General features: G+C 43.7%; 1 protein-coding gene across 3 annotated transcripts; it reads left to right on the plus strand.

Moving 5' to 3' along the window:
• Positions 1–5,411: 5,411 nt before the first annotated feature.
• LOC142847999 (testin-2-like) lies at positions 5,412–9,664 on the plus strand. 3 transcript variants are annotated; one of them, XM_075969407.1, is made up of 8 exons: positions 5,412–5,537; positions 6,279–6,401; positions 6,489–6,635; positions 6,826–7,050; positions 7,840–7,846; positions 8,363–8,518; positions 9,150–9,267; positions 9,565–9,664. In XM_075969407.1, exons 1-8 carry the CDS (start codon positions 5,412–5,414, stop codon positions 9,662–9,664), a joined length of 1,002 nt encoding a protein of 333 aa, XP_075825522.1. The 3 variants fall into 3 exon arrangements, with proteins under 3 accessions (XP_075825522.1, XP_075825520.1, XP_075825521.1); XM_075969405.1 differs by lacking the exon at positions 7,840–7,846 and having other exon boundaries at positions 6,826–7,065; positions 8,365–8,518; XM_075969406.1 differs by lacking the exon at positions 7,840–7,846 and having other exon boundaries at positions 6,826–7,046; positions 8,352–8,518.
• Positions 9,665–21,195: the final 11,531 nt, after the last annotated feature.

The raw sequence follows: 21,195 nt of genomic DNA on the forward strand, positions 1-21,195 counted from the left end.
AGCAAACCGGCCACCATCACCTCACGCCTTCTCTGGAACAAAAACTGCATATCTGAGCAGTTTCCAGGTCACCAGAAGGTCTTAGGCAACGACTTCAAGGAGACATATAACCAGCTTTACTGGGGTCTCCCGTTTCTCCACAGTGAGTCCCTTGTGGCTACTGTCAGCATAGTAGGGTCCCCACTAGATTGCCCTCTATTTTATTCAATGGGCTTTCTGCTTACAGCCCATTACATGTTTAGACAAAGGACCCTTCACAGCTCTGTTCTCCACAGCCTTTGCTTCATCACTCGGTCAAATCTCAACCTTCATCTCCAAAGTTTTCCTGGTCCAGATCTCCACCAAAGACTAGAATCCAAACCCAGGCCCGTGACCCATCCTCTCTCTCAAAGCTACCATGTGATTCAGCTCCAATTAGGGACGATGGGCCTTCTTGCCCTACACCCTCAAGAACCCAACTTATTGTCCCACCTGCTGTTGAATTCCTAGAGTGCCACCTTTTGAAGAAGCACCTAGAAAGTATGAGCGATTTACCAGTCATGGTTAAAAAACCACAGGAAGCATTTCATCAACACACTTCCAACAGATGGGTCTCGCAGGGCCAGGGGTCTTCTGTCCATCTCCAGGGGGAGTTCCTTAGCCCTGAATACCGGGAGCAGACGGAAGAACACTTAAAAAAGAGATTCACACAACACCAAGGACAATGGCCCCACAAAGTCCAGCTATCTCTGGACCTGGGTCAGGCACAAGTTAATCACAGGACTTCATGTCCCTCAGCACAGGCAAATGAAGGCAGTCAGCATACACAGAGTGTCTCATCAAAGGGGCCAGAGAAATTCCAACCATGGAGGAACCCACTCGAGGATCTGACAAAATGTCTGGGAAGAACTCTGTGCAGGCCCCCAGAAGGTTCCCTAGGCAAAGTTCTCGAGGCTGTTCCTGAGACAGAGGTGGAAACTTGCCACATGAGACACCCAAGAAATGATGTGCAAAGTGTCTCCCCAGTGGGACCAGGAAAGAAGCAGCTAGAAGGCTCCCTGAGAAACCACTCAAATAGTAAGTGGAGGCTAACCAGCGACACTAAGGTGCCTGTGGGCACCTGTCATGGAATATGTTTAGACCATGCATTGGTCCTGTCTGAAATCTCAAAGCCAAATAGGAAAACTTGGGAAAAAAAATATTTCAATGATTCACCCACTAGCAAGAAAACTACTAATGGGCCTTCCTTCCTAGATCCGGGCACTCAGAAGGTGCTAGAAGCACATATTACAAGACGCCTGGTGAGGCACAGATGGAGCCTGCCCCTTAGAGGCCTCAAGACCATACATATTTTAAACATGAAGGAAACTATAGCTTTGCCCTTTCCACGGTCCTCCAATGCCTCTCTGTCCTGGGACTCTAGAGATGACTCCATTATCCAAACAGCCAGTGTCCTGGGAGAACCCATCTAGAAAGCCCTGGGAGAACCCATCGTCTAGAAAGCCCTGGGAGAACCCGTCTAGAAAGCCCTGGGAGAACCCATCGTCTAGAAAGCCCTGGGAGAACCCATCTAGAAAGCCCTGGGAGAACCCATCGTCTAGAAAGCCCTGGGAGAACCCATCTAGAAAGCCCTGGGAGAACCCGTCTAGAAAGCCCTGGGAGAACCCATCTAGAAAGCCCTGGGAGAACCCGTCTAGAAAGCCCTGGGAGAAACTGTCTAGAAAGCCCCAAAAAGGAAAGTGATGAAAACAGCTTCCACTGTGTAATCTCAGTCCACACAGAGCTATCCTTCTGCCCTCCACCTAGAATTGCTGAGAGAGGCTCCACCTAGTTACAACTCTGGGCCCTTTGACGCCCCTACAACTGTCTAGGGGGACAATGTGACTTCTGTGTTCACCGCACAGAGCCTTGTGGGCAGAGCCTGGCACGGTGATACAGTTGTTAGATCTGAGACAGACAACCCAGAGCCCAATCCAGGCCAAGCGAAGGTGTCTGGGGTCAGAGGAGCGTGAGGGGGTGACATCAAGACATAACTACCAAGGGGTGGCAGTCTGGGAGACCAGTGTGGTTTCTCAGTTCTCACGTAGCAGGGATACCAGGGAGCTGGAGGAGACAGAGGAGGAAGAGTCCTGAGAGTGGACACTCCCCGTGGACGCTGGGGAGATGGGTAATTTTCAAATCAATGAATTGGAGACCACTGGAAGTCTATCATCCCCTTCTAAAACCCTTTCCCAGGATCCGGAAGACTCAGGCCTGAGCACACCTCACTGCTCAGTGGATGGCGTTGTCCTGCGGGATTGTGCCACTGCAAGTTCTGCCAAGACTGGGTCCCGAGGTTCTGCTCGCTGCAGATTCCTGGCTTCCAGGGCCTCCCAGTCCAGCTTCAAGACTGTGCCCACTATAACCAAATAACCCTTCCTGGTGTAGGAATTCCTACCAATAGTAGCCTTTAAGTTACCCGCCCACTGGTGGTGGTGCACGCCTTTAATTCTAACACTTGGGAGGTAGAGGCAAAGTCTACGAGAGCTAGTTCCAGGACAGGCTTCAAGGCTACAGAGAAACCCTGTCTCAAAAAAGCCCCCTAAAAGAAGTATATTTAAAATAACCATAATTTCAAAATTTCTGAGAACTCCTAAGAATTCTGATTTATTTAAGTCACTGAATCTGCAGGGGCAGCACCAAGGGAATTTGAAAACACTGAAATAAGCTTCTTTTCATTCTATATTGTAATCCTAAAATGAATTACTGTTGCTGAAAAAACGTACTTGCAAAAATTTAAATTAATGTTGCTGGAAGGACTCGGCTGTGTCCTTCAGGATCTTGCTGCAGGCAGACCAGGTGTGCACAGTTTACCTGGGGTGTGCTGGAGGAGACTCTTTAGGAGGGCGACTTGCTCACCTGGCTTGTCGGGACGTTTGCCTGGAACTGCAGGATATTGGGAAATGGGAGGACAGAATTCGCCGTAACTCAGAGGTCCAAGCACTGTTCAGTTTTGTCCCGCAGTTTCCGTGACTTGCAGTCAGGCTATGTGCTCCTCTCTGACTTCAGTGTTATTCCCTGTTTCTCACACATTTATACACTTCTTGGTGTGAACTTTGATTTTGTATTCATTGTGTAGTGTAGGGGAGACAAATACCAAACCCATCTTCACCAAACACAGGGAAAGAAAACGCATGTTGTGAAGCAATAAATAGACAAGAAAAGCAGGCTGTGGCCATGGATTCAAACACTAACAGTCTTGGGTGGCAGGTAAATGGTGACACAGGATTTGGGACCCACTCTATCTCTTAATGTTCCTATTTTTCATGCTGTTATAAGGGCAATCACATTTCAACATGGCTGTGGATGGAGACAAATGCTTAACCCATAGAAGGAGGTAAGTTCATGCACACAGAAAAGACAATGTTGAATGGAAGGTTTAGGAAAATAAAGTGGACGATTATTGGTTAATGAGAACAGTGTCACTGAGATCTATATCAGTGTGATCTTCCCTAACGCCACTGAGCTGAGCACCCACCTTGGCTTAGCTGGGAACTTTTAACTACACAGAGAGTGATGCTTTAGATTATGCTTCTCGACGGGGGATCAATTTAACCTCAAGCAGAAATTAGCGTGGATGCACAATGATTCCGCTTTTATAGAACAAGTCAAAATATGATTTTAAAAGAAATCATATAATAAATTAATTGACTAAGTTCTATAATGAATATATATATATAGTAGGAAAATCACAAACTTTATTACATTTGGGGCTGCGTTCCTTACTTCCTGAACTGTAGGAGCTAAGATTTGCATACATACTTTTACCAATTAATGTTTTTAACCTATCTGAAACCTCCTGAGTTCTCTTTCTCTTATATTCTGATATTAAGGCTCATGAAGGTAAGTGTCTAGAATTAACTCCCAGAAGGATTATTGAGAAGAGCAAAAAACAAATTGCACGGAGAAAAATGGAAGCTGTTTCCCAAAGACCTCAGCCGCTTTTCTGCATTCAGTATCCACGCTTTTTCTGCAAATGCCTCAGATTTCTTGACTTGATTGGCTAAAGACAGGGAAGAGGAATAATGGTTGAATGGGGAGAGAGGACAAAGTCGTTCCAAATTCCAGGCAGTGTCAAGAGACCTGGTACCCCATCTATTGGTTTTCCCTCCTAGGGTTGACTCTCACCTTCCCAAACATGACCAGAGATGGTTTTCTGTTGAGACTCTTCTGACATCTCCCCAATACTGAAGTCAACGTGTTCCGGTATACACATAGGGCCCAACCTTAGCTTAAACAGGAAACACTGCTCTGGAGTGTTGTGACTCAGTCTATTCCAGAATATTTTACCAAACCATAGTTTCTAAAGTAAAATCAGTGTTGGGTTAACCTTAAACATAAATTTATTTGGGAGCTTTTTTATTGATAAACCCTCCGAGCACATTGTCAGGATTCAAGGTCCTGAGGACGATTTGTCACGTTGCCTAGCAGCAACACTCTACAAATTGTCCCACGCCATGAGGAGATGGGATCAGTTATGCGATGCATTCCTGGAGGTCTGAGGCCTAGAGGGTCCATGTGTTTACTGACACACCCACTTACAAGCAGGACAGGACTCAGAGGTGGGGCTTCCTAGGCAAAGACTCAGTTGTTAAAGTCTCAGGGAGATGCAGTCAGATAGATCTGTGGAACCCAAGGATCTCTGAAACTCACGTCCATGAAGGGCATCTGAGGAGCAGCAGACATCCCAGGTGAGCCCACTAGGCCAGGGAAGGTAGATCGGGAGCTCACACTAGAGAGTCCTGGGTAGACTCCTAAGGGAAGTGGGCACATTCTTCAAGAAGGACATCTCTTCAACCTCTCCATGGGATCTCACTGAGGCAGTGAAATGGATTTTTCAGTCACATTTCAAGTAAAGATCATAGAAACTAATGCATGTTGTATATAATGTATGTATCTATGACTGTATACAGAGACTGTTTCCAAAAGATTTCTGAAGGGAATGAACCAAGACATCTGCTGCATTCAGGCCAAGGAAAAGATTTCTTGTAGCCCCCAGCTCTTGGGGTTGTATCTCTCCCTACTTGGGATCATATTCTGCACTAATGAAATTTTGCTCATGTGACCTCATCACCACCAACACAAAGCCTGGGCCAACTATGTCTTAAGTCTTTAAGAGTCTAAACCATAGGTGCATACACACCCTGTGATGGTGTAGGCTCACAGTTCCTGGAGCCTGGCCAGTTTCTCTTCATTTTAGTAGATAAACCAAATTCCTCTGTGTGTCTGCTTTTGGCCAACCAGAATCTTAACTTTTTCCACAGTGTATTATTTAGGACAGTTCAAATGATTTCCTTCCACCATTATGGTTTTAATTTCCAGGTACGAAATTAAATTTTCAGAAGCACTGATGTAATTGGAATCTCATCTCTTCTCCTCTAGGTTTATGAGACATGATTGCTGTTCTCTTCTTAGCCGCCCTCTGCTTGGAAGTCGACTCAGCTTTTACCACACTAGGTCCCAGTTTGGATGCTGAGTGGCATGAATGGAAGACAAAGCATGGGAAAACATACATCATTGTTAGTGACATGGAAATTCCTGTAGATGATCAGCCTGGCTTTGTGTTTTTATGTATTTGTGTCCTATGGCCATACCATAGGTTCTGGAATCCAGCTCTATTCAAGGCTTAACCTAAAGACATGCACCATGTGTTCTAGGTGACAAAAATCCCCATTGTTCTTGGGAGATGTGGACAATGGCTTCCGGAAGAGTACAACCATCTATTGCCATGGCTCCTTGTAGTAATAGGAGCGGCAGGGCTGCGGGGTTGAGTCCCCAAAACCCCAGCCGCCTGCCTGGCTAGCTTATGGCCCGAAATAATTACACGGACACTGTATTCTTTTAAACACTGCTTGGACCCATCTCTATCTAGCCTCTTCTAGGCTAACTCTCGCACCTGGACTAGCCCATTTCTTATCATCTGTGTAGCACCGGTCTTACCGGGAAGATTCTAGCCTAAGTCCATCCTGGTCGGAGCTTCAGAGCGTGCGGCTTCCCTGGAGCAGGTAGCATGGCGTCTCTCTTGCGTCTGCTCAGGAGAGGAGAGCTGCGGAGTCTGACCTCACTTCCTCTTCCTCCCAGCCTTCTGTTCTGTTTACTCCTCCCACTTATCTCCTAATCAATGAGATGGGCCAAAGCAGTTTCTTTTAATTTAACCAATGACCTTCCTCCATCAGCTCCTCTTCACCAGAATGTCCACTGAGTGAACTTGGGTTGGACTTAAAATAAAAGGAAAAATCACAACTTGTTTTTTTTTCCAGAATGAAGAAAGTGTGAGGAGAACAATGTGGAAGAAGAATTTTAAAATGATTGAAATGCACAATCGGGAATACCTCGAGGGGAAGCATGACTTCACTATGGCCATGAACGCCTTTGGTGACCTTGTGAGTGCGACATGAATAACATCACATAGTACTTTTCCTCTTCCATTCTTTATAAATACCCTCAATCACATGTGGCCTTTCTTGAAGACCGATACAGAATTCAGGAAAAAGATGACTGGCTTTCAACGGCAGAGGATCAAGAAGAGGCACACATTCCAGGATCATCTCTTTCTGTCTGTCCCCAGATCTGTGGATTGGAGGGAACGAGGCTTCGTGACCCCTGTGAAGAACCAGGTATGACCATGTGATGTCCTCAATATCCCCTACTCACAGGCGGCTAGGAAAGAAATGCCCCCTTTGCTTTTTCAGACTGTGGAGCAGCATGCAGTTCACTGCTTTATAAAAGTATTCTGATGTACAAATCATTCACAAATATCCGTTATTAGACTCACTAATGAACGACGGCTTTTTCTTCATTCCTTAGGGTCACTGTGCTTCTAGTTGGGCTTTTAGTGCCACTGGAGCCCTAGAAGGACAAATGTTCAGGAAAACAGGGAGACTGATCCCGCTGAGTGAGCAGAACCTGCTGGACTGCATGGAATTTAATGTTACCCATGGCTGCAGTGGTGGCTTCATGCAGCATGCCTTCCAGTATGTGAAGGACAGCGGCGGCCTGGCTACTGAGAAGTCCTATCCTTACAAAGGGCTGGTGAGTAGAACTCCCGTGCTCTTGTCGGTCCAGCTCAGGCTGTGCAAAGCAGAACAATCTCAGAGCAATTCGCTCTCTTCGAACTCGCTTTGTTACTGATTTGTCTTTTCACTGCTGGATATAATATGTCTTGACCAAGTCTACACCATCCCTTTGCCTCTGACTCCTCCTCTGTCACCCCCAAACACTCTTCCTTCCCAACTTCCTGCACGCTTTTGTTAAGCTCACTAAGCCCATATCATACTGTGTGTGTGGACAGGATAGGACCATTTACTGGAGCGTAAGTGAACTCTCAGGCCACGTCCCTAAGGCAACACTCTTCTCCTACAGCAGCTCTCAGGTGCCAATAGTTTTACAGCTGGGGGGGGGGGGACGGGACTTCATGATCCTCCCCATTGTCCATGTTGGTATTTTGGCAGGGTAGATCTTGTGTAGGTCATGCGTTTAAAGTCATGAGTCTGTGAGTCTGCAATGTGAATTTTCAACAAGGAATGCTGTGGACCCAAAGAGCAAAAACTCCTAAGGATCCAGAGTGCCTCTTGTGCTGAGTTTGTATCAGGGGCAACCATGTACAAAAATACTATACAATCATTAAACTGTGTTTGCAGGGAATAAAAATTTAGTTAATAGATTACCAGGAGGAACAAAAACCAGGAAATAAAGGTAGAAAAATATACAGAAACAAACAGACAAAAATCTCATACCTCTTAAGAAATAGCACATTTCCAAACCCTGGGTGTGGAAATGGCTCTTTCCCAGGTCATTTCTCTCTGTCATTAGTATGCCAAGGGCCAGAGCTCCTTCTTTCTCAGACGATGCTGTTGGCAGAAAAGCACGGGCAGAGAGCTCTGCTAGTCCCCACCCAGCCTGGGTTGTGAATGTGCTGAGTTCATTGCTAGCCAAGGCTGCATAGTAAGATGCTGCCTCAGAACCAAACCAGACAAGAAAGCATTTTACAACTTATGAAAAATATTGCCAAACACATGGAATCATTGATTGCTGTCTTTCTAAGGTTAGAATGGATGGGTGTCTTCAATACATTTTACATGGAAAAAGTGAAGAAGTCAGAGGAAAGTCAAAACTAATCTGAAAAAAAAAATGTGTGCCCAGTGTGCACCCACAGAACTCAACCCTTTGTCTCATGCTTCGGGAAGATAATCTCCCAGGAGAATTTCACTTCCTAGAATGGTTTATAAGAGCACAGACTTGAGCCCCTCATCTGCTGTGAGCTGAGTTCTGTGGTTCTAGCTCATCTCTGGGAGGTTGATGGCCATGAATGAATTTCTTTCTCCTTAACTTTAAAACGGTGGAGAGTGCAGGTACCATGCTGGGGTCTCTGCAGCTAATGTTAGCGACTTTGTGCAAGTCCCCGGATGTGAGAAAGCCCTTATGAAGGCCGTGGCTAAGGTGGGGCCCATCTCTGTGGCAGTTGATGCCAGCCATAGCTCCTTCAGGTTCTATGAGAATGGTGAGTGTCTTCCTTCTAGAAATCCATGCTTAAAAGTTGCACTGCCACCATGACAAATCAAGATCATGACTTCTTTCTTACATAGCATTAAATGTAAATGTTCCCATTTGTGAATTTTACAATCTCTGTGAAAAATTTTATGTAAATTTTCCTATTTTGCTTTACTTAAAAAAAAAAACCAATTCCATGAATGAGAGCCAATTAATGTTTTTTAAATTAGCCTAACGTTTCACGTGGTAAAATTTACTTGAATTTTCTCCAGCTGTTTGACCTTTAAGATTCTAACCAAATATTTTATATATGTAGAAAATTATTATAAGGGACTTGTCAATTCTATTAATTTTGTTTTCTGTGGGTTTTGCTTGAACTAACCTACAAGTAAATCAACAAGATTTCTCATATGCATCCAAACAACCATTTTACCAAAGGATTTATGCTCATTTTTTTCTGGTACATTTACCTGAGAGCTTACAGTCTTGGCCCTGATAACAATGAAACCTCTTGTTTGGTCCTACACGGTGTGTCTGTCATTCCAGTGAGCTTAGAAATGTTTCTTTTATTGCTGGTACTGTGACATGGTAGTGTGAGGCCACTGGAGCCTCTCAACCCAACTTTGGTTTTACTTTTTTAGGCACTTATTATGAGCCACAGTGCAGAAGGGTTCACCTAAATCATGCTGTTCTGGTGGTCGGCTATGGCTCTGAAGGAGAAGAGTCAAATGGCAACAGCTACTGGCTGGTCAAGAACAGGTATAAATTTCTGAAAACATTTATATTTGAAATTCAAAAGGGAACTACTGTAGTCAGTATTTGGATAGATGGACCAGTGGTTCCGTACCACGTGTAGGTAGAAGACAACCTGTCCTTTCTATGCATGGTTTTCAGAGCCTGTGTAATTCAATTACTGGTATCCAGGAGATGAACCTCTGTGTCTTCGGAACCTTTCCATTTAGTGTGGTTTCTGACGTGGTGCTTATGGGAGGTTAGAGCGATGAACCTGCTGTGCTGTGTTCTTTCTGTTAAATGACAGACATGCTCTTCTTCCAGCTGGGGTGAAGAATGGGGCATGAAAGGCTACATGAAGATGGCCAAGGACTGGAACAACAACTGCGGAATTGCTACCTATGCCACCTACCCCATCGTGTGAGCTGCCTGTGCCACCTGCCCCATCGTGTGAGCGGCCTATACCACCTACCCCATCGTGTGAGCTGCCTATGCCACCTACCCCATCGTGTGAGCTGCCTATACCACCTACCCCATCGTGTGAGCTGCCTGTACCACCTACCCCATCGTGTGAGCTGCCTGTGCCACCTACCCCATCGTGTGAGCTAACTATACCACCTACCCCATCGTGTGAGCTGCCTGTGCCACCTACCCCATCGTGTGAGCTGCCTGTGCCACCTACCCCATCGTGTGAGCTGCCTATACCACCTACCCCATCGTGTGAGCTGCCTATACCACCTACCCCATCGTGTGAGCTGCCTGTGCCACCTACCCCATCGTGTGAGCTGCCTATACCACCTACCCCATCGTGTGAGCTACCTATGCCACCTGCCCATCGTGTGAGCTGCCTATGCCACCTACCCCATCGTGTGAGCTGCCTATACCACCTACCCCATCGTGTGAGCTGCCTATACCACCTACCCCATCGTGTGAGCTACCTATGCCACCTGCCCATCGTGTGAGCTGCCTATGCCACCTACCCCATCGTGTGAGCTAACTATACCACCTACCCCATCGTGTGAGCTACCTATACCACCTACCCCATCGTGTGAGCTGCCTGTGCCACCTACCCCATCGTGTGAGCTGCCTATACCACCTACCCCATCGTGTGAGCTACCTGTAACACCCGATTTGGTGTTACACCCTCGGTACAGTTCGCGCGCCTCTGTACCGAACGCGAGTCGGGCAAGGGCCTGGAGATTGAAAAGAAGACACAGAGAGACCAGGGTCATTCGGAAGGAGATCAGCCGAATGCCCCTTTATTCAGCGTTGGGGGAGTTTTTATCTACCTCACTGCAGCACAAGGATCTCCGCCCAGGCAGGCGGGAAATTACCATATTATCAATGGAATGAATGCCCTGCAGCTAACCACGATCTCCACCCAGGCAGGTAGGAAATTACCATATTATCAATGGAGTGAATGCCCTGCAGCTAACCACCAGGCGGGGCAGGCATAGCACAGAAACACACAGGAAGCTTAGTAAGTTGATCATAAACTGTCCCCACAAATGCACCACAGGAATAAGGGAGACCAGGGCCCTACAGCTACCTATGCCACCTGCCCATCGTGTGAGCTGCCTATGCCACCTACCCCATCGTGTGAGCTGCCTATACCACCTACCCCATCGTGTGAGCTGCCTGTGCCACCTACCCCATCGTGTGAGCTGCCACCTACCCCATCGTGTGAGCTGCCTGTGCCACCTACCCCATCGTGTGAGCTAACTATACCCCCTACCCCATCGTGTGAGCTTCTGGGGACAAGAAGGAGGGTGAGGACTGGGCACCGCATGTGCTGAGGAGGAGGTTCCGCTTCACAGACCAGCCACTGCTGTGTGGAGAATGACACCCGCGTCACTGAGGACCCATCCATGTTTGATGTGAACTAAATTCATAAATATTAGTGACATAAACAGCTTTGTAGCAGTGAATCTCTTATAAAAATTTGAATTTTCATTTTTAAAAGAATGTACAAATTTACATATTCAAAGATAAAGCTTAATTTCAAAATGATAGTGGGAATTCTTTTTACAGTTCAACCCTTAATTAAACATGAGGACATAATTGTGTGTGTGTGTGTGTGTGAGAGAGAGAGAGAGAGAGAGAGAGAGAGAGAGATATTCAGTTAATGATGCCGAAAGAAGAAAAGAAATCAATGTGTCCATACGGAAACTCTTACAATGTTGTCCATTTTATTGGGTGTTCCCATTCTGTAAGAACAGGTCCTGCTGGTACCTGAGCATTCTTCATGATAAGGAACATTGTCTGTGGCCTCTGAGCGCAAATGCCTCTTGTCTGCCCAGGGTTTAGAGCACAGTGAAGTACCCATTTTGCCTTGCCATAGTTTTATGAAATGAGAGTGTTCCTTGCAATCCACAGATGAAGAAGTAGTATACTTTGTGCGATCAATCCAATGAGAAATTACTCAATGCTTTGTAGCTGGAGGGCTGAGCCCATTTGAACAAGACTCAGTATAGACATGAGAATGCACAGAGAGAGGGCAGACCTGAGCTGTTCCAGGCCCATCTCCCTCCATCTCTGGCCACATGTGTCTCTTTAACATGTACCTTTAACATGTGTGGACATCTTGATATGAGTAGAAAGACAATGCTGTGTTTTGCTCAATTGTACTGAGTGAGTCAACATCTTAATTCATGGGAGTCAGCAAGTGGCAAGGGCTCTACGACATTTAATTGGTTTATCTTTGCTTACAGTGTTGTGGGAAAGTGATGCCAATTCCAGAAAATAGAGACGACACAGTTAGAGTAGTTTGTCAATTCCTTCTTAACTACTGGCTCTCACTTCTAAAGTGAAAGCCAGGAATCCTTAAGATGAAAAACATGAATAGGTTTGTTCACCTACCCAGTGTATCTGAGTTCTGGAGACAAGCTCAGAAAGAATTCAAGGAAGACTCCTAAGTACTGAACTGAGAGACGATTTTATGACAAAGCTGTGATGGTGAACTTTATGTTTAAATGATAATTTACTGTGCTGGACAACTTGTAAAAACAAAATTGTATTTAGCTTACGAGCCATGTGGAAGTTGCTGCTATCTCAAGAAAAATGTACCCTATTAGCTACCTTACCAAAAGTGGACGACTTCCCGGACAGTTGGACTATTCTTAAAACCTGCAGACTGTTGTAAAGTCTTCCATTGCCTCAGCTACTCTTACAAGGTAATGGGCCACATGACTAACAGGCTAACTGCTACGGTCTACTTTTGTATGAAAGCTTGTTTGCTCAGAGTAACTGAGGAACCTGCCTGAAACCTGTTTAAAATAATTAAGCTCTGTCTTCCCCTAAACAGAATATGCGTCAACTTGACCCCCAAACTGCAATTTGTTGGGTTTTACCTTTAAAGTCCTTGAACTAACAATAGCTGAGGCCTAACCTAGAGAATTTTGAGTCTCTGGTTGGGTCTAGCCAGTATTTTTAATAAAAACCATCTTCTTATTAAAGTCATATTTATTGCCAGATTGGGGAATCTCTGAACGACCCCACACTCATAACAAGCAAAGCACTCAATCCAGGACTGGGTGTTGGGTCCTCAAGAGAGACTCACCGTCACAGGGTTTTCTTGAAGGACTTTGCACTAAATGTTGCACATTGCCATGTCCCACCGTGATGACAATGGACCGAACGAACGGACCTGTAAGCCACACCACTAAATGTTTTATTTATTAATAACCAGATATTATATATATATATATATTATGACACATGTCTTGGATAGGGTGTGTATTAACCACCACATATTATATATATCCTGACACATGTCTTGGTTCTGTATGACATGTGTATGGAAAGATGTCTGTTCATCCTTTGCTCTGATTTTCATGGTCCTGTGTGAGGTCATTGTTGGTCTTAGAAGCTGAGTTTGTCTTCTCAGATACTGTCAGTTAAGTGTGGCCTGTATCTTGGGGTTTAAGCAGGGTTAACATCATCAACTGCTATGATGTGTTCTCTCTACTAAATGGAAAACGTGCTCCTCTTCCTGCTGAGGTGAAGAACGGGGCACGGAGGGCTAGATGAAGATTACCAAAAACTGGGAGAGTCACTATGGAGTTGCTCCATACGCTGGGTAGCCATTGTGAGCTGCCTGATGGTGACTCCTGGGGACTACATGTACAGAGAGGGCCTTTGCCTTCACAGCAGGCACCTTGGCTGTGAGGGATACAACACCTGATTCTCTGAAGATCTAAATGCAGGTGCGAATTCCAGGACATGTTTTACTCTAATTAAATATGAATCAGCTGCTATCAACAGTTTTATGGGAATGAATCCCTGAGGGAAGGGTTTTGCTGACTGGTAAATGTTGCAGTTTCCCATGGGCTGGCAGCTTATCGCAATAGCTACGCAACAAGCAAACTCCTTCCCTCCCAAGAAAAACTTCTGCCTCTATCTGCCCTTAGTATAATATCCCTGTATCTGGAAGACTGACCTTATCTGGAAGCTGTCTCTAAACCAGATGCCCCGATTAATCTTTAGCTTGAACCCTGGCATAGTTTCCCAGTGGAAGAGTTTTGCTCAGAGCTCGGGCTATAGGACCCTACTGCCACGTATAAAGTCTGGTGATGGGAGCGTGCCACTCAGTGCAAACTAGGGTTTGCCCCCAGATTCCCCGCTCCTATATGGTCCTTATATTCTGAAATAAAGTTGAGCTGTTTCCCCTAAAGCAATCTCCTAGAGGGCTGTCTCCATTCCCGGTCAAAGCTTCCTGTTGCCACTTTTGCCCTTTCCCCTCTAGGACCGATGACCAACAGGCCAGGAAGAAGAAAAGGACTCTCACAGATCCTCTAAAACTTCTGAATTTCTGTTTTTAAAGAATATACAGGATTAGATCTCTGTGGTGAGGTGACACATTGTTCTATTTCTTTGCATTGTACCTGAGCTATGAATCTTGCTTTATCGAGCACATCAGCATTGTGCACACACTGCATGTGGCCATGCAAAAGTCATGTGATCATCTCTGTGGCCGGAGGACAGCAGTAACACCTGGATAACACAACAGCATCCTACCATGTAAGAGCAGTGACACCTGCCTTGCTATGACAGGCTGTTGGCAAACATCCTATTTTCCTGTGGTTTCCTGGTAGTTATCCTTAGCATGCCAAATGAATATGCTAAACCTATCATAGGTACAGAAAAATGCTAGCAAACATTAGTATGTGTATATATAAATTGGTACATATGTATTTATATTGCATATGTGCACATATATACATATTAATGCTACCAATAGTTCATAGGCCTTACAATGGATCTCCGAGGATAAGAAAGAGCCATCAATGCAAACATTATGCAGCTGTCCAGCAATCATGTATTTATCATATCCCCTTTGGAACAAAAGCTGTCATATAAGGTCCACACAGGGCTGAGCTGGGTAGAACCAAACATCTGGCTCTTTGCAGAAAGGATTGTGGGCCCTGGTGTGCATGCCGTGCACTGGCAGGGTGAGGTGAGATTTGGTGTTGGCTATGGGTACGTTACCACACACTAACCAAAAAGGCTCCCGTGGTGCAATGCAGGAACCAGCCAGTCAGAGGGGGGACTGGGGAAGGAAGAAGGGAGAGCAGGGACAACGGGCCTGAGGAAGTGGAAGCTGACTTTGTCCATGGGAGAGAAAGACAGAATGGTGGCCATGCAGGACCAGAACTCAGGCATGGAGGTGCTAATGGTGAGTTCCACATGATGAGGCGGGCACAGCTCACAGGCCTGTGGGAGAAGCCAGGTTGGTGCAGGCCTCTGAGGAAGTCAAATGTGAGGCTTGCCTTAAGTTCCCTCCATCAAACCGGTTGCTCAAGCACAGAGGCCCTGCTATCAGGAGTCATTGACACAGGATGTGCTGGATTGGCTAGGGCTGTGTAGAATCAGCTACTGGCTGAGCCTTGTGAAGAAAATGGCAGCATGTCTGCCTTCACAGCAGCCTTGAAGATCCGGCTCATAATTCTGCACTCCCGGGTGCTGGGAGTTGCTTTCTCTTCTTCACCTGATCCACGCCCAATCTTATGAAACCCCTGACATTCTATGTGTCCCAATCACACTTATAAACCCAGGGTAAACATACTGAGAAGCTTGCATGGTCTGAAAACAATTCTTTAGCAGCTACTCCATCTCACCAGCCCCCTAAGGGTGTTTGACAAACTCCCACCACAGAGGAAATGGACTGGGGCCACCTTGCGGCAGGGCTCTTCTCAAGGTGGCCTGGTAGATTTTGTTATACAAAGATCATGAATGGACTCTGTGCTGTTCTCCACAAAAATAACACCCAACCACCTTCCAGAACTGCATCCTTGGCTTGTGCTGGAGAATCCAAACTCAGACCTTTGGCTTGGTGAAGCCTGCTTTTCCCTGAAGAGGCTGCTGGACCCCTCGCATCCTGCTCCTCCATCTAGTGGTGAACAGTGAAATCACACCTGATCTTCCACCAACTAAGGACCGATTTCAGAGACTCCAGCAGGCAGAGGAGGCCTGTGCGGTGTTGTCTAGACGCTCCAGAGTTCCCAGAGAACAGGAGGGATCTTTTGCAAAATGATCCTCGACTTCCTCAGAAGTGAAAGATATCTTGCTTTGCTTTTTCTTGTCTCTGGAGATGACGATGTCTTCAGCCAATCTCCATAAAAATTCTCCTCCTCCTGGCTTAGACTCCCCCAAACCACAGATAAAACAGACTGGTCATCCAGACAAAAACTAGACAGAGAAATTTGGAATTAACTAACATCATAAACCAAATGGGTCAGGTATTTACATCACCCAAGCACAGTGGAATATATCTTCTCAGCAGTTCATGGAATCTTCTCCAAAGTTTACCACAGTCAGACACAAGGCAAGTCCCAACAAATGCAAGGAATTTGAAATTTAAAAAAATGAAAACACAATATGCTCAAACTTATAAGACACAAAGGCAGTTCTAAGAGAAAAGTTTGTTGCATTAACTATAAAAATATTTGGAAACTGTGGGGGGGTGGCTCACACCTTTAATCACAGCACTCAGAAGGCAGAGGCAAGAGTATCTCTGTGAGTTAGAGTCCAGACTGGCCTACAGAGCTATTTCCAGGACAGCAAGGGCTGTTACACAGAGAAACCCTGTCTCAAAAGACCGATGGTGGGGGGGAGACCCCTACACCTGATAAAGAGGTCAGCAAAATAGCTGAAATACAAAATCAACTCACAAAAATCAGTAGCCCTCCTATATACAAATGACAAATTGTCTGAGAAAGAAATAAGGGAACCAGCACCTTTCACAATAGCCTCAAATATTATAAAATATCGTGAGATAACTCTAACCAAGCAAGAGAAAAACTTGTGTGATTAAAAACTTCAAGTCTTTGAAAAACAAAATTGAAGAAAATATCAGAAGATGGAAAGATCTCCCATGCTCGTGGATTAGTAAGATTAGCATAGGAAAAATGGCCATCTTACCAAAAGCAATCTACAGATGCAATACAATCCCCATCAGAATTCCAACACAGTTCTTCACAGACCTTGAAAGGACAATGTTTGACTTCATATAGAAACACAAAACACCCAGGATAGCTAAAAGCAATCCTGAGTAACAAGAGAACTGCTAGAGGTATCACCATCCCAAACCTCAGATTGTACTACAAAGCTGTAATAATGAAAACGTCACGGTATCAGCACAAAAACAGACACATTGATCAGTGGAATCGAGTTAAGGACCAAGACATGAATTCATGTACCTATGGCCACCTGATTATTTTACAAAGAGGCCAGAAATGCACACTGTAAATAAAGACAGAATCTTCAACAAATAGTGCTAGTCCAACTGGATGTAAAAGAATCCAAATAGACCCATATTTATCACCTTAAACAAAAGTCAGCAAAATTTAACTCCAAATTAATTGAAACATCAGTATAAATCAGATATAACAAACCTGATAGAAGAGAGGGTGACAAATAGCCTTGAACTCATTTGTACAGGGAAAAAAACTTTCTGGACACCATTAGTGCAGACACTAAGATCAACAGTTAATACATGGGTCTGAGAAGCTGCTGCATGGAAAAGGACACTGCCATTCAGACAAAAAAAAGCTGACAGAATGGAAAAAGCATTTTTAACAACTACATCTGGTACAGGGCTAATATCCAAAATATATAAAGAACTCAAAATCTAGAACGCAAGAAATAACCCAATTTTAAATTCTCTAAACACAGTCTTTTCAATAGAGGAAACTCCAATGCTGAGAAACACTTAAAGAAATGTCCAACATCCTTCAGGGAAATGCAAATCAGAATACTGAGATTTCATCTTACAACTGTCAGAATTGCTAAGATCAGCAAAACAAGAGACAGCTCATCCTGGCTAAGCTGTGAAGTAAGAGAAATACTCACACATTCCTGGTGGGAGTGCAAACTTGTATATCTATTATGGAAATCAAATGGAAGTTCCTCGGAAAGGTGGGAATCTACCTCAGCATCCAGCTATTCCACTCTTGGTACATACCCAAAGGATGCTTCATCCTACTGTACAGACACTTGCTCAGTCATGTCCACTGTTGCTCTATTGATAACAGTCAGAAATTAAAAACAACAAAAATGTCCCTCAACAGATAAGTAGATAAAAAAATGTGATATATTTATACAATGCAGTATCATTCAGCTGTTTTTTTTAAAAAAGACATCATGAAATTTGCAAACAAACGGACAGAACTAGAAAAATTCATCCTGAGGGAAGTAGTCAAGACACAAACACAAACATGTATGTATATGCTTATATGTGGATATTAGCTGTTAAGTCAATAATAAGTTATAATCCATAGAACCACAGAGAATAGGGACAGAGTAAGGGACTAGAGGGAGAAGTTAAAGAAGGTATCAGAAGATGAGATGATCTCATATGCTCATGAATTGGTAGGATTAACATAGTAAAAATGGCCATCTTACTAAAAGCAATCTATGGATTCAAATAAAATCCCCATCAGAATTCCAACACAGTTCCGCATGGATCTTGAAAGATCAATAGTCAGCTTCAAATAGTAACAAAAACAAACAAAGAGAAACAGGATAGCTAAAAACAATCCTAAATTGTATTGCAATTCTTCTAGTTAGGAAAGGAAAAGAGAATAAATATTTATTGATGGATGGGGATGTCTGAAATGGGAGACTCAAACGGAGAGAGAAAGGGAGAGAAAGTAGTAGGAAGGAATATAGGGAGAAACAGCTAAAACTAAAGGCCATTTGAAGAGTAGTGTAGTCTTGTCTAGAGTAAAGAGACAACTGAAGGAGCTCAAGGGGACACAAACTGGAAAGGAAGAAGTGAAAGTATCTTGATTTGCAAATTATGATGATAGTTTCTATGGGACCCTAAAACTTCCACTGATGAATGCCTACTGCTGGTCAACACTTTCGGCAAAGTGCCAGGATAAAATACTAATTCACAAAATTCATCAGCCTTCATATATACAAATGACAAGCAGACTTAGAAAGAAGTCAGGGAAAATACACCCTTCACAATACCCTCAAATAATATAAAATTTCTTGGGGGTGACTCTGACCAAACAAATAAAAGATATATATGACAAAAAAAACCTTTAAGACACTGAAGAAAGAAAGTGAAGAAGATATCAGAAGATGGGACGATCTCCCACACTCATGGATTGGAGGATTAGTGTAGTAAAAAGGACCATCCTACCAAAACCTCAGTGGTTTTGTCAGAGGATCCAGATTCAATTTCCAACACCAACATGGCCATTCACAACTGTAACTCCATTTCCAAGGCATCCAACACCCTCTTCGGGCCTCTTTAGATAGCAGGCACACAGGTGGTACACAGATATACATGGAGGCAAATCAACCATATACATTAAATTAAAATCTCAGAATACCCTTAAAATATAAAATATCTTGGGGTTACTCTAACCAAGCAATTGAGCAACTTGTATAAAACCTTTAATACAGTGAAGAAAGAAATGGAGGAAAATATCAGAAGATGAAAAGATCTCCCATGTTCATGGATCAGGAAGATTAACATGACAAAACAGTCGTCCTACCAACAGCAATCTATAGATTCAATGCAATCTCCACTAAAATTTCAACACAATTCTTCACAGATCTTGAAAGGACAATGGAAACACCACACACACACACGCGCGCGCGCACACACACACACGCGCGCGCGCACACACACACGTGTTTACGGACAGCTAAAACAATCCTTGATAATAATAATCCTTAATAATAAAAGAAGTACTGTGAACATAGATGAGCACATGTCCTTGTGGTAGGATTGAGCATCCTTTAGGTTACCCAAAAGTGGTATTACTGGCTCTTGTTTCCTAATTTTCTTAGAAATAGCCATACTGATTCCCAAAACAGCTGTACAAATTTGTACTCCTACCAACAATGGTGGAGTGTTCCCACTACCCCACATTCTCTCCAGCATAAATTGTCATCAGTGTTTTTGATCTTGACCATTCTCAGAGTTGTTTTGATTTACATTTCTCTGATAGCTAAGGATGTTGAGTGTTTCCTTAAATGTCTTTCACTTGATTTATCTGTTAAAAGTTCTCTGTTTATGTCTGTACACTATTTTATAATAGCCAGAACCTGGAAACAACCTAGATGCCCTTCAAGTGAGGAATGGATATAGAAAATGTGGTACATTTACACAACGGAGTACTACTCAGCAGTAAAAAAATAATATTGTCTTGAAATTTGCAAGCAAATGGAAGGATCTAGAAAAAAAAACGTTTTGAGTAAGGTAGCCCAGACCCAGAAAGATAAATATAATATGTACTCACTCATAAGTTGTTTTTAAACAAGAAGCAAAGAAAAATCAGCCAACAAATCACAATCCCAGAGAACCTAGACAACAATGAGGACCCTAAGAGAGACATACATGGGTCTACATAGTAAGGAAAAAAAGACAAGATCTCCTGAGTAAATTGGAAGCGTGTGGATCACAGGACAAAGCAGGAAGGAAGAGGGGAGGAATGAAGGGGAGCAGAGAAAAATGTATAGCACAATAAAAACAATAAAAAATTTAATTACAAATAATAATAATAAAAGAATTGCTGGAGGTACCACCTTTCCCAATCTCAAATTATACTACAGAGAAATAGTAATAAAAAAACAAACAACAGGATATTGGCACAAAAACAGACAAGCTAAACAGTGGAATTAAACTGAATACCCATATATAAATCTGCACACCTATGGACACCAGACTTTTTATACTGAAGACAGAAATAAACACAGCAAAGAAAGCATTTTCAACAAATGGTACTGATAAAACTAGAAAGCTGCATTAAAAGTATCTAAATTTATCCATACTTATCACCTTACACAAAAGTTAAATCCAAATGGGCCAAAGACCTCAAGATAAGGTCAGATACCTGGTAGAAAAGAAAGTGGGGAATAATATTGAACTCATTGGTACAGGATTAGACTTTCCGAATAGAACATTAGTACATACTCTAAGATCAACAATTATTAAATGGGATCTCATGAAACTTAAAATCTTCTTAATGGCAAAGGACACCATTAATATAACAAATCATCAGGCTACATAAAGGGAAAGGATTTTCACCAACTACATGCCTAATAAAAGGCTAATGCTTATTAGAAACTCAAAATATTGATATCAAGAAAACAAATAACCCAATTAAAAATGTGGTACAGATCTAAACAGAAAATTCACAATAGAGGAAACTCAAATGGCTGAGAAACACCTTTAAGAATGTCTGAGACAGTGAGCACAGGTCCCCACAACTCTGCATCAGATGGGAACCTAGAGCTGGAAGAAGTGGACACAAGCCCCCACCCCTAGCCAGAAACTATCTCCAGCTGATGACCACTTGCAAATGAAAATTTAGTTTTCTTCAAGAGAGTGTCCCTGGGGAAACAAACTGCTCATAAGGAAAGGCTGCATGTGCCGCAGAAGATGCAAAAACAAAGTCCACAGCATCATCTTTGGAGGCTCCTTGTCTCATGATGTCA

The sequence above is a fragment of the Microtus pennsylvanicus genome, chromosome 4, assembly GCF_037038515.1.
Source record: "Microtus pennsylvanicus isolate mMicPen1 chromosome 4, mMicPen1.hap1, whole genome shotgun sequence".
Lineage (NCBI taxonomy): Eukaryota > Metazoa > Chordata > Mammalia > Rodentia > Cricetidae > Microtus > Microtus pennsylvanicus.